This window comes from Didymosphaeria variabile (assembly GCF_027946475.1).
Source record: "Didymosphaeria variabile strain IMI 356815 chromosome Unknown scaffold_2, whole genome shotgun sequence".
Taxonomy (NCBI): Eukaryota; Fungi; Ascomycota; class Dothideomycetes; order Pleosporales; family Didymosphaeriaceae; genus Didymosphaeria; species Didymosphaeria variabile.
The window spans coordinates 3791135-3804281 of NW_026611621.1; the positions used below are offsets into that span (position 1 = coordinate 3791135).

A 13147-nucleotide genomic window follows, 5' to 3' on the forward strand; every position below is an offset into this window, starting at 1 on the left:
TCGGGTGGCGTTGTGGGGTACATATGCAAGCATTTAGTTGCGCATTAAATCTATTTGCCGGAGATTTGCGGTATGAACTGTGCAACGCGAAGGTATGCAGGGTGGCAGGGCAGGAAGCTCCGTTCTAGAGCGAGTCAAAGCCAAGGCAGATCTCGTATCTTGCAGGAAATGGCAAGCATGGCTTGCATGTTTCTGTCCTGTGTCTGCGTGACGATCGAAGGATACTAGGTAACATAAGAGTGCCACAAGTGCAGCGTTATACTATACCTAAACCTTGGATGACAAGTAGGTTAACGTATAATGTGACAGAAACTGAATCGAAAACCCAATGGAAAAGCGAGCTAGTTATGCGCGTATCAAGAGACATTAGTCTAGTCCAAGCTTGGCCTGATCACAATTGAGACTGTAGCCTGTGACCGTATTTGATTCAGTCCATACTATGATAGCTGCTATATTCGCATCGAGCGATGAAATGTAAAGTTCATGTTACGCTAGTTGCTGGTAGATTGCTGCGATTTGGCTGTAATATCAGGCGGTCCCCGATCGGTACATGAAAACAGCAAGCGCTGACAAGGTCTCTGGCACAGGAGAGGAGATAATTACTGACATGTACGCATGCAGTGGATCCTCATTACGCCTGAATTCTGCATATTCGTGGCCGATGATCAAGATATTTAAAGTTCGTCTTGACGTTCCTTACACCTTCAGCTCGCTCTTCCCATGATCAAGCGACGTGGCAGATTCTTCTGCGTCGTAGGCCTTTTGTCTCGCCTCCTCCAGATTGAGTTGGGTTCCGCTCGGATTGAACACTATTGAAGTCAGCGGAATTGCGCCTGAAAGATAACCGTAGGCACTTACGCAGTTCCATCTCCTCGAGAGACCGACCCTTAGTCTCTTTGATGAAGAACCAGGTGTACGCGATCAGCGAGCAGTTGAAGATAGCAAACATCAAGAAAGTCTTCCATCCGAGGTTATTGATGGCGTGTGGAGTGATCTGACTGAAGACAAAGTTGAACAGCCATTGTGTGGCTGTGCCGGTCGCGATGGCTCCTTCGCGAATGCGAGTAGGAAAGATCTCGCTCATATAGAGCCCTGATAATGTCAAAAATGTACTACGAGATGGAAACGGAGACTCACATGGTACAGGACCCCAAGAGATGTTGTATACCATCGCCTCGATGTAGATCATACCAATGGCAGCGCTTGCAGATCTAGTGAGGCCAGCTTTACCGGTCGGTGGTTCAGTCGCCGTGATGATAGCAACGATGAGCATGAGGATAGCCATGAGGAAGGCGCCGTTTAGCAATGCCCAACGACGTCCAATACGCTCCACGAGGAAGAGCAGGAAGAAGAAACATGCAACGACCTTGCACAGCCCAAAGAAGCCGCTCATGAACACCGCATTGTTTCCGGCACCGACTGCGGCGAAAAACTGCGGTGCGAAATAGGCCAAGGACGTGTTTCCAGTGAGCTGAACGCCTATTTGTAGCGTGACGACGAGGATGATGCGCCATCTGTTCGCTGGCAAAGTGTACTCCTTCCAGGTGACCCCCTGGGTCAAACGGTCTTCTTCCGCAATGCCAGCGTTGATTTCGTTCATTTCCGCTTGGATCTCCTGGTCGTATTCGCCGCCTCTGACCCAAATCAATGATTTCAACGCCTCATCATGGCGCCCGACCTTTGCCAACCATCTCGTGGACTCCTTTGTGAATAGCATTCCCAATCCGAGCAGCCCACCGAAAAGCAACTGAAGGCCCACGGGGATGCGCCATTGTCTGGTGGATGGTGCCATTTTGGTAGCACCGTAGGTTACCTATTCGGTCAGAGAAGAATCAGAAGAAGAGGGAAGTGATTTTACCCAATAAGACGTAAAGACTCCCAGAGTGAAACAGCCTTGGAATAGGGAGCCAAGTTGGCCTCTCATGTGCTTGGGAGCCATTTCAGCGGAGTACATGGGGATGATGGTTGTGGCAATGCCGACGCCGAACCCAGATATCGTTCGACCGGCGTACCAACATCCTACGTTATTCCCAGGGTAGAAAAGCTGGAGGAGAGCGCCAACCTCAAACACGAATGAGGCCAAGGCTATGGACCAGCGGCGTCCGAAGCGAGCTGTAAACGGCCATACAAGGAAGCAGGCAAAGAACGCTGCGGAATGTCAACGTCTAATCAATGTCCAAGTGGCCGTGCGTACCTCCAGCCTGCAGAAGACTGGCTGAATTCGAGCTGATCTGTGTTCTGTTTGCAGCGGTAAAGCCCATATCCCGCTGGAAGCTCTTCAGGGTCAGTACACCACCTACAATGCCCGTGTCATAGGCAAAGAGGAAAGACCCTATGCAGCTGAGGGCCACAAGGTAAGTGGCCCGGAAGGCGCCCAAACGCTTCCCCATTGTGCTGCTAGCGAAGAGGATGTTGGCCAGAAAACTACTGGTATGTGCAACGAGACAGCGCAAGAAGAAGTGTGAGGTTACAAGTCGAATGCTTATAAGTGATCAGCGCGTTGGGAGCTCACGCGTCTTCTGTGATGGTGGCATGCCGGGGCTCGGTCGATAGGGTATCAGCCCGTGTCCATGCTGTGCGGGAGTTGGACGGGACTGCAGAAGGATGATGGGAAGGCTGTAGGCGAGAGGGGTAGCGGAAACGGGGCGTCGGCCTGAGCCACGAGAGATTGGCCGAGGGTGTGAAAAGCCACGCCCGCGCTAACCCCGGCGCCATAACGCAATGGGCCCACATTTTGACGATTACCCCAGGATCCACCGTTCCGACCGAACGCACTTGGGACGACTCCGCGCCAAAAAGCGACTCCACGTCGCCATCGACCACCGAGCCTCATCGCGTCGTGCGGCCTCATGGCAGCCTGTAACCGCACCCACCACATCTGCGACAATAACCCGGGTTGACCAGAGTATCGCATCCACACCATGAGGGCCGCCTGCGTCCAATGCCGCGTGCGCAAAGTATGTCCACCCATTCTGTACCCACCCTTAACCGAGCTGCCCAGCTCTCCGTGTACATCATCCTGCAACGTTGCCGGCAGTCGGTCTTCGCTAACGCCCCGAAGGTCCGCTGCGACGGTTCAGCCCCTTGTTGTAGGCCATGCGAGCGCCTACGCTTCGACTGTTCATTCCAACAAGCCGGCGCCAACTCTGGTGGATATGCAATACAGCTCCCGCCAAAGCGGCGCGGTACTGAGGCCTGTCTCGAGTGCCGTACAATGAAGGCACGTTGCTCTAGGGAATCTCCTCGGTGCAGCAATTGCAATAGGAGGAACAGGAAATGCACCTATGCATCGGCCTCGCGCTCAGCTACCACGCCGGGAAGCCTTGTTACCATCGATGGGAGCTCACATGTGTCGCCTCAAGAATCTAGTGTTGCGAGTGAGCGTGCCCCGGCCGTTTCCGTGACCAGCGATATCACCTCACCCTTGTCAACAATCAGTAGCGGTGCCTATCTGCCTGCTACAGAGTTGATTGTCAAGTACTTTGACTCCTTGGCCCCCCTGCCAGCATTTTGTTTCCTCCACAAGGAGACTGTTGTTCAGCGATGTCTCGACGGATCCATCGATCACTCCCTCAAGCTGGCCATATGCGCCCTCACGTCAATGTTTCTGGGTCAACATCACGCTCAACGTTTGGAATGGGCTCAAGAAGCTGAACGGCGTATACTTGACAGATTAGAGAAACCTTCCATCTTCTTGATCCAGGCTTCCCTACTCATAATACGGTTTCGAGCTGCGAACGGACAGTTCCCACGCGCCTTTATCTTAGCGGGCCTCGCTGCACGATGGGCTGTGGCCCTGCGGCTCAATTACGAACACACTGGGCTAGGACCATTAGCCCAGGAGGTTCGAAGACGTACCCTATGGTCACTTTATTTGCTTGAGGACAGCTTTTGTGTGGGACTGAAAGAGTTTGAGCTATTGTCCCCAGAAATCATGCATTTGCAACTACCGTGTGAGGACGCAGATTTCAACGAGAGACGGCCATCATCCACTGGCTTTCTACAGTCTGGGAGAGGCATCGAGCCAGAAGTGCTTGGGTCTCGCGCAGCATTCATCAAACTGGCTTTGATCAGACGCGACATCATGCGGTACGGTCCTGACAATCTGCCGTGTGTTCAAGCTAATGTATGCAAGATTCAATCGCCGGATATGTGACAAGGAAATCACAAAAGCGGAACTGTTTACCTGCATCGAGCGTTATCAGAATGACCTGCTTCGTCTGCGCACACGACTTGCACCCAACGATCAGTACCCGCGCGCTACCCCGGAAGAATTTTCCTGGCCGCCTCAGTATGCTCTGCTTCACATGTCGTGGCACCAGTGTCATTGCGACTTGTACCGTCCGTTCTTGACCGACTACCCCGAACTTGGACCGCATGCGGCTCTCAATGGAATGTCTGAGCCTGACAGAGTCCTAATGAGAGATAAATGCTTGGGGCACGCTGAGCAGATCGTGCGCGTACTCACGGATTTTATCCATCATAAGCAAGAGCAACACTTACTCGAACACGATGCGGCAGTCTGCGCTTATCACGCCGCTCGACTGGTACTGTTCGGTACCTACAATGCTTCTCGTGAATCGGATTTCCCGATGCGAATGGCCATGAACAAGGCACAAATGTGCCTTGATGTCATAAAGCGATACTTTAGCTTCTCCGCTCAGCTCGAGTCGATGGTAAGAAATGCTGTGCAACGACTCCGCAGCTTGCTAACGCGCACTAGCGAAAAGCTCTCGAGGCAGCGATTGACCAACACAAAACTCGCTGGAAGCCCAACGGTCCCGTAGAAGGAACACCAAGGGATCCTGATCCAGACCCTCCCAACATCTCCAGAGACGCGCACAATCGGCAGAGGCTCGCGATTCACAGCCTACTCCGCCAGTCAGATTTCGTCGACGATAGCCGCGAAGCTGCGCTCGAATCATCAACTCAGGCTGGGCCAACTGCTACACTGCCTGTAGCCGCGGAATCTGCCGCCACTACAAACATCTCACAACGAGTCGATTGGAACGTCCAAGATACAATATACCCGCCCTGGAACTTCATGCCCAACGATCCAAACTCATTATACGGGTTTCCTTTCGGAACCGGTATGCTTGATTTTGGGGGGAGCATGGCACAAGGCACCGATGAGTTAGGGAATCTTATTGGGAGTCTCGATGAGCAGTGCATGTATTGAAGCGCTTGTTGTATTATGTGATGCTCTTCTCGATTCTGTTCAATGCTCTTGGATCGAACAGCAGATCTCAAGCTACTGCATGGCCTATTCAAACAGGCTGTGGCAACCAGAATAACGATACCTACCACTACACATTGTCGACAGAGGGTATTCCAGAGGGTACACCGGCGAAAATTTTGGCGAAACAATATCGTTCGACCTGAACATCTTCCTCGGCCGCCACTATACACGACCAGCACAACGAAGCCTTGATTTATGACTTTGACAGCCTCGATTTCAGCTTTACGCTGGACGGACACACAGACGGTCTCATGAGCGCCGCGTTCAGCCCCGACGGAACGTACATCGCAACTGCTGCATGGGACGGCAAAAGCAAGGTCATCCAGAAGTGGGAGTTGGACGAGGCGGGTCAGCGCAACGTTGAGGTCGCAGATGCTACATGGTCAGAGAGCGGAAGGCGGATCGCATATCACTGCCAGCCTGCGTCGGAGGCGTAAGTTTTTGAGAGCGATTTGAAGTATGGCTGGGGACCTGGAGAGAATGACATTTTTCTGGAAGGGGTTGATATGGCTTGTACGTTTCACTTGCAGAAGAATGGTTGGATTGGGGCTTTGACTGGGATCATAGTGCCCGTTTCTGGAAGCATCTAGCAGCTTGATCAGAGTTGAGGCTCCTGAATTAGTAATAGGCTCGAGTTATTTCGGGATTGTAGTGGAAGGATATAGGGTATGTGTACAGATTCATTGTAAATAGAAGTATAGTAGTTAGATCCTGCCTCTGTCCAGGAATTTCTTAGGGAGCTCGACTGTCTTTGCGCGCAAGAACTCGATCGCATTCTTGCCCAACGTATCGAATTTGTAGCACTGGCTGTAGCCTCTGTATCTTCTGTCAGTATAATCGCACGTGGTCAAGTCAAACATGATCTCTTACCCGTCAAGGTGATCATGGAGCAAGAAGTGAACAGCGCGAATACCGGGGATCTCGAATCGGTCGATAGGGTTGCCTGTATACTCGTGCGGACCCAGCAAACTCTTGATACGGTCGACAGTCAAGAAGCTCTGCAACCATCTATACTCATCGTCTTGACGCGCAATGAAGCCGATATTGCAATCGCTGGCTTTGTCCCCACTCTGTCGCAAAACGTCAGCAAGCTAGTCCACCATCGGTCGCCCAGGGCCTTACCCTCCCAGCCACGATGTAGCCCAAAGGTGCGAGAACGGTATCGCCAAACGAGTCGAGCGGTACAGGGTTGCTGGTTTCGTACGACTGTTGTTTCCTTGGATACTCCCTGGTCACAGCTGGCGGAGGAAGCTCCCGCGTCTTCTGGGATCCAAACGTGTTGTGCACAGTCACGCCAAGTTCGGACTGCGGCATGAGTGATACCCAGTACTCATAGAATGGCTTGGGGACAACTTGGCGCAGGTCGTTGCTTAGAGAAGCACCCTCGAAGATGGTTAGCGTACGAGAAATTCATTCCAAGGGTTAGGTCATACGGGTGCGCTTTGCAGGAACGTCTCTAGAACCCAGCGGTTGAAGCCATTTGGCACATCTGGTCGCAGCAGTTCCGGGTCTCGCGTTTGTGCAAATATCCGCAAGTCTATCGTCGCAAAGTCTTGTGTCGGTGCGCCGTCGCATATCGAGGATCCCATCTGTTGGAACTTGAGCTTCGTGAAGCGAGAGATGTCGTCGCCAATGGTATAAAGAATCTGATCTTTCGTAATCTGAATCTTCTCATTGATGTCGAGGCCACACAACCAAATGTGCCACTCCGCTTGAAAGCCACCTGGTAGCGTAATTCCTACTTTGGTTGTTGGGGGAGGTGGAAGACCTTTGACTCCAGTCACGCGGACCAATTCATCGCCGATTTGTTCCATTTTGATACCGGTAAGATCCGCAACTACATCACAGTTGTAGTATAGCCTGAGTATCGGTAAGCACTATCATAGCGGATTCGAGGAGCGTATGCTTACGGTCCCTGTATCTCGTAGAGAAGCTGTGAGGCGCACGATCGCACCGTAACGCAACCGCCGGTGTTCTTTTCTTTCACAATGTTGAAAGTGCCGTCAGTTTCGATCTCCGCTATAGGGAAGCCCATGTTCACGTGTTTGCCGGTCTAGTAGAAGTCAGAAATTAAATTCCGAGAGCTCAAACGTATTAGGGAGTGGGACTTGAACTTCAAGTCGACTTGCCTTGATTAGATCTTTAAAGTCAGAGTAGAAGCCGCCTGTGACATATGAGCCGCATTCAATGAGATGTCCGGCAACGAGCGCGCCAGCGAGCTCGTCAAACTGATCGTTGCTCCATCCATGCCACCAACTGGTGTTGTGTTAACATCGGAAAACAAATTTGTCTAACGTTTTACTTACGCTGCAACGCCAATGACAGGTGCCGCATCAGCAACTCGACCACAGAGCACAATATCAGCTCCATCACGGAAGGCTTCTGCAATGCAAAGCCCACCAAGATAGGCTTGCGCACATATTGGGTCTGCTCCGAACTCCTCTAGCGCCTTCCCGTGCATCAAGCTCTCAAACTTCTCGCCTTTCTGGATGAGCTTGCGGACCTGTGGCGTAACGTCATCACCAGAGATCCACGAGACTTTAAGGTGTCCTGCGCCACGCTCCTTCAACGTCTGCAGAACAACTTCGGTCAACAGCTCTGTGTCACTGGCGCCCGCATTGACACAAATCTTTGTCTTGTTCTTGACCACATTGTCAATACAGGGCTCAAAGCACTGCATGAACGTTTCCGCATACATGGCTGTCTTCTTGCGCTCTTCGAGGCTCAGTTGCTTTGCGTCTCCATTCGATTGTCGCTTGTTGGAGATATCGGCTTGTCGTTTTGCTTTGCCAGTCCCGTGGACTACCATAGTCATCTCCGCCAGCCAGTCTCCTATGACAGCGTCGACTTCGGGATCGCCAGCCATCCGCGTGAGTGCGAGGTATCTATCGGTGAACCCGCCTGAACATCCAGCAATGCGGACGGGCCGCTTTTGATTCGTGCCTGAAGGCATAATGGGTGTCTTTCGCAGAAGAAATTGTAAACAAGATGCTGATTGACAGTATCCGACCCGAGCAAGCGCAGGAAGCCGGAATAAGGAATCCTTATAGTCTAAGGCGCTTATGAGAAGCAGAAGTACGAGTCAACATATCCTCGCGGAAGACAATGACTGACTAGAGCCATTCTCTGGATGCGGGGTTCCCGCAATCGCGACTTCTGCGTGGTGTTAGCCGCGTGGATATCTATATCCGCGGCTGTCAGCTCCTTCTTTCTTTACGCAGTGCACCAGCATAGTTTGACTTGAGTTGGAGTTCTATGATCAAGTGAACCCTAGGCATTAATTACTTTCGAAAGCAAAGAATCCATAGTGCTGATTTGGGGTTAGCAGAAGCTTAGGGTTGTTCATAGAGCCTGTTCCCCCACCATCGCTCCCCGCATTAAGAAACGGCGCGTTGGTAACCCGGACTCTCACGCGACCACGCGACCATGCGACCAAAGTCAGCAAAATATTGTTGTGCGACCCAGTGTCAAGGAAGTATAATGCATGAGAGATGAACTCCTCGATGTTCAGCAATAATTGAAAGGGCACATACCCTACGTCATCCGGTCGCACTTCACGCTAAGTCGCAAACTGCAAACGCTACGCTTCTTTCGGCAAGTTTATACGAATTCGGAATACCGCGACTTGTTTCAAATTGTCCCGTCCGATTACATTGCTCTAGCTTGGTTTTGTCGTATCTGCGAGTATTTATAAGACATTCGCAGGACTTCCATAGTACTCATCTTAGTTATACCGAGAGAAACTTCATCACCAAGTACAAGATGACAGTCAAGAATAGAATCATTATGGGTCGTAAGTGCAGGTCTTTGCAACACGAAAAAGAAGCTAATATACCAAGTAATGACATTTGGACCGGTATGCTGCCCGTGATGGAACGTTTAGTTGCAGCTAATGGAGGCAGGACGTCGAATGGGGCGCCAAAACAACTTCGCTTGAAGAGTTTGGCATGTTTCTGGATCATTTGCAGGCCGCTGGCTATAACGAAGGCGACACCGCACGCACATACCAGAGGGGTGCACAAGAAGCCTTCACAGCTGCCGTCGGTTACAAAAAGCGAGGTCTGACTGTTGCAACCAAAGTTTACCCGGACTCGCCCGGAAAACATGAACCAAAGGTTCTACGCGAGAATGTTGAGGAATCGCTGAAGCAACTCCAGACAGACTACGTCGACATCTTCTACTTGCATGCGCCGGATAGAAGTGTCCCTTTTGAGAAGACACTCGAAGCGATTAACGAGCTGTACAACGAAGGCAAGTTCAAGCAGTTTGGGCTGAGCAACTACGCCGCATTCGAAGTTGCGGAAATCGTTATAACGTGTCGTGACAAGGGATGGGTCCGACCGACCATCTATCAAGGCTGCTACAATGCCATCAGTAAGTGAAACTAGTCAGAGGAGTACAGGGAAAATCTAAACCAGTCCCCAAGCCCGAGGGATTGAGGCCGAGCTAATACCTGCGTGCCGGCGATACGGCCTCGATATCGTGACCTACAATGGGCAAGTAACTAGGTGATATCTGTAGCGCATGGAGCACTAACATAGATGCAGTTTGGCAGGCGGTCTGTTTACTGGAAAATATAAAGCAGGTAAAACCAATGCGCCGGGGCAACTCACGTTGGTAGACAAGGTCTACCGCACACGATATATACGAGATGGCAATTTTGATGCGCTCAGCATCATCGAGCCCGTAGTCACCGCTCATGGCCTTACGCTCATTGAAGTAGCAATGCGGTGGCTCATCCATCACAGCGATCTCAAAATGCGAACCGAGGGTGGCAACGAGTACGTGACGTCCCTTGTGTTGATGTTCACGTGCATTGAGCTGACTTTACATAGCGGTCTCATAATCGGAGCCAGTAGCCTTGCACAACTGGATAACAACTTGGCGCAGCTTGACAAAGGACCATTGCCCAAGGAGGTCATTGACGCGCTGGACGACGGCTGGCTGGCTGCAAAGGCTACAACCCAGGAGTACTGGCACATGGATCTGAAGTATACATACGATACCCAAGCAGCACTGTTTGGAAAGGAGCATCAAGTGGCCGGAAGAGCACGCATTTGACGAGGATTGAACGACCACCGGCTACCTTAGCTCGTTACAAGTAAAAGAAAACAGAAATGTTATCCCAGCACCATCTAGTTCTACGTACATGACGAAGGACGAAGATTCCTCCATAGGCACAGGTAAAAGGATACCTCACCTAATGCGTTCCCATCAGATAAGCTTTTTCTCAAGCGACCGGTGCAGTTTCGATCACCATTTGTCTATGTTCTGAAGGACTCCTCGCATCTCTCCAACTTCCAGCTCCATCAACAATAGTTCGAAGTCTAGACTGTCTTTCTCCTGCAGAAGATACTACTCTATGTGAGCCAGCTGTCTACCAAAGTCTGTGTCAAACTCGATTGCCCGGTCGGATATCCGAAGCTCCGACTGTAGTTGTCTCCTTTCCAGAAAACCCTCTTCCAATATACAGGAGCAATGCTCGCGGTAACATCGAACCTTGAGCCTGACGAGCTGTGTACGATGTCGACTTTTGTCACTTTCCACATCTGAAACCTTTCTTAACGCCTTTGGCGATTCAGTGCTCCACGAAACTCACTGCTGGTTAACTTCTAGGCTTATCGAGAAGTATCTAACAATGTTCTATCACAGATCAATTTACCAGGTTCAAGAATGCTGCATCATTTCCCCTCTGATAGATGTGCCCATGCCATGTGGCCGAAAAGTCGTTGAATGGGAGCTCTCCTTAAAGCTGTCTCAGTGATGATGGGGCACTTTACTATGTGATCAAGGGAACGAGATCGCCAGATCTTAGTATGCAAGGTAGCATGTATTGCTGGTGGAACTGGCCAGCTCGGAACTTCTCTCGTTCACTGGCTTTCAACGTTCTCCTGAGACATATTGGATGCAGGTCATTTCGAAGTGGAGAAGGCATCGACGCGGAGAAGAGATTTGGAAAGATCAGGTCTAGATCAAATGGCACTTGAAGCGGGTATGTCACAGCGGCAGGAAAGACGCTCTCGTAACGTCATCCATTCTATAAGAATTGCAGAAAGGAACCTCGACTTTCGTTCGTTTTCACTCTACACCACACTTTGCTTGAGGATCCTCCCTCTCGTGTCATTCAGGATGTATCATCCATGTACAACATTGATTGCACACTTGATGTGCCGTGGCCGTCCGTACCTAAATACACGAGCCCGAGGGGTATCGCCACGGAAAGGCTCGACTTTGAAGTTGAAATGATCCCTTCTAGCGCTTCAGTTGACTCTGTGGTCTATATCCGAGAAGGACATTCGCGGGACACAACTGAAAGGTTTCCTTCTGGATAATTTTAAGACAGCTTTATAGTTTCAAGTGTCTCTTCTTAGATCAGATGGTCATCATTACGTCGGATGCGGTTGATTGCTTCACTATAATTGCATTCTAATTCGTGTAGACTATGTCAAGACCTTGCTCCTCTCGTTCATGCATCAACCTGGATATTACCATGGCTTGTTCCGCCTTTCACTCAGGGGTACGCCGAGAGCACTACAATGGACTTTTTCAAGCTGGTATCTGACGATATGATATGTGTGCCATGGTGTGCATGTTGCTGATTCCCCGCATGTGTTACTCCCCCTGAGTCCTGCAGGTAAACCGTTGATGACGTAAATTTCTCCAAGCCATTAACGCAAGCACCTGAAACACCTCTGGCCTCAACAGATCGTCACGTTCCAGACAATTCGATTACATAGTCTACGCCACCTGTCTCGTCCCTACAGCGAAGATCTCCTACGCCCGAACCCATCTCCCATCCTTCGTTTGCCCTGCTTACAATCGCCACGACCCTGCCGCGGAGCACTCACGCCGACATCATCACGCCTCGTGGCAACGAGCAAACCCCTTGAAATAGCAAAGATGTTCTAAACACTTACCACTTCAAGCTATCATCGAGGTTCGAAGGATTCAAGCCCCGCACGGGCCACCCACGAAGTCCGAAGCCAGGTGTCGCAACCATTGGCCCTGGCTTTCGCCTCGTAAGGTACGGACAGCTGCACCTATCCTGTCGAGTCAGGAGTTTACAGATGCGGCGCGCCCGGAGGAATTAGGTACGGCGGCCTTTGCGGTTGCGTGAACGCGTGACGCACGTGTGGTAATCCCCTTGATGCGGGCGATTCGCAGGATTCACATTGGATTGCGTGACGGAGAGCGAGGTCTGAACAGGAAGCGATGTGACATGTCTTGCCTAGCGTCATGTAGACATTCCAAGTTCCCCAGAAACGTGCAGGTCTGCGAGTCTTGGTATCGGACATTTGGTGCATGCTGCGTGGCCGTCTCGAAGGATTCGGCGAGCATCAAGGGACTACGCGCAGTAGTAAGGCGCGGCGCGTAAGAAGAGCACTTTGGTAAGTACACGCGCCCGTCAAGAAGGCTCGCGTTCTGCAAGCATGCAGGACGTAACTGGTTCCGTTTAGTGTCTTTGATGCGTTTGATTAGGTCCGACGATCGCTACTGATATCAACGCAACTGTGTCTACGCTTGGCATTAGTGATGCAAGCGCCTACCTGCTTCCTCGGACCTCGTGCAACCCGTCCACATTCCAAATGCATCGGGAGATAGCAGACGCGCTCTTGAGTGATCGACTATGTAGATCGTCAACCTGTTGCTGGGGCTTTTCATCTGCAGCGGCATCAGTGTCGGCACCGGTGGAGGAAGCGCCCTGCGTCTACCATTGCATCGAATTTCCTTGCAGCCTCAAGGATCAGGTGGAATTTCCTCCAGCGGAAGGCAACGCGCTCTCAAAGGCTAGGTACATCAGTGGTGGCACCCTCGTCGAGGCATACACCGTCTCTTGCCGCCCATCCGACAGAACCGCCTTCGTTGCCTCGAACCAGCCGACTCATTTATTCAACACCATCTCTGCTT

General features: G+C 51.3%; 4 protein-coding genes across 4 annotated transcripts; 2 read left to right on the top strand and 2 right to left on the bottom strand.

Annotated features, from left to right (window-relative positions):
• Positions 1-696: 696 nt before the first annotated feature.
• On the bottom strand, positions 697-2018 carry N0V89_002957 (uncharacterized protein; the record flags this gene model as incomplete). The annotated part of the gene is made up of 4 exons (XM_056211761.1): positions 697-809; positions 859-1092; positions 1138-1813; positions 2013-2018. The coding sequence occupies 4 exons, from the start codon at positions 2016-2018 to the stop codon at positions 697-699; spliced, it is 1029 nt and encodes a 342-aa protein (XP_056075234.1).
• Positions 2019-4307: 2289 nt separating this feature from the next.
• Positions 4308-5676, top strand: N0V89_002958 (uncharacterized protein; the record flags this gene model as incomplete). Its single annotated transcript, XM_056211762.1, has 3 exons — positions 4308-4676; positions 4724-5166; positions 5448-5676. 3 exons carry the CDS (start codon positions 4308-4310, stop codon positions 5674-5676), a joined length of 1041 nt encoding a protein of 346 aa, XP_056075235.1.
• Positions 5677-5943: 267 nt separating this feature from the next.
• On the bottom strand, positions 5944-8192 carry N0V89_002959 (uncharacterized protein; the record flags this gene model as incomplete). The annotated part of the gene is made up of 7 exons (XM_056211763.1): positions 5944-6055; positions 6110-6309; positions 6362-6622; positions 6673-7099; positions 7150-7292; positions 7369-7495; positions 7546-8192. The coding sequence occupies 7 exons, from the start codon at positions 8190-8192 to the stop codon at positions 5944-5946; spliced, it is 1917 nt and encodes a 638-aa protein (XP_056075236.1).
• An 833-nt stretch (positions 8193-9025) lies between these two features.
• On the top strand, positions 9026-10300 carry N0V89_002960 (uncharacterized protein; the record flags this gene model as incomplete). The annotated part of the gene is made up of 5 exons (XM_056211764.1): positions 9026-9032; positions 9079-9095; positions 9142-9613; positions 9795-10020; positions 10075-10300. 5 exons carry the CDS (start codon positions 9026-9028, stop codon positions 10298-10300), a joined length of 948 nt encoding a protein of 315 aa, XP_056075237.1.
• Positions 10301-13147: the final 2847 nt, after the last annotated feature.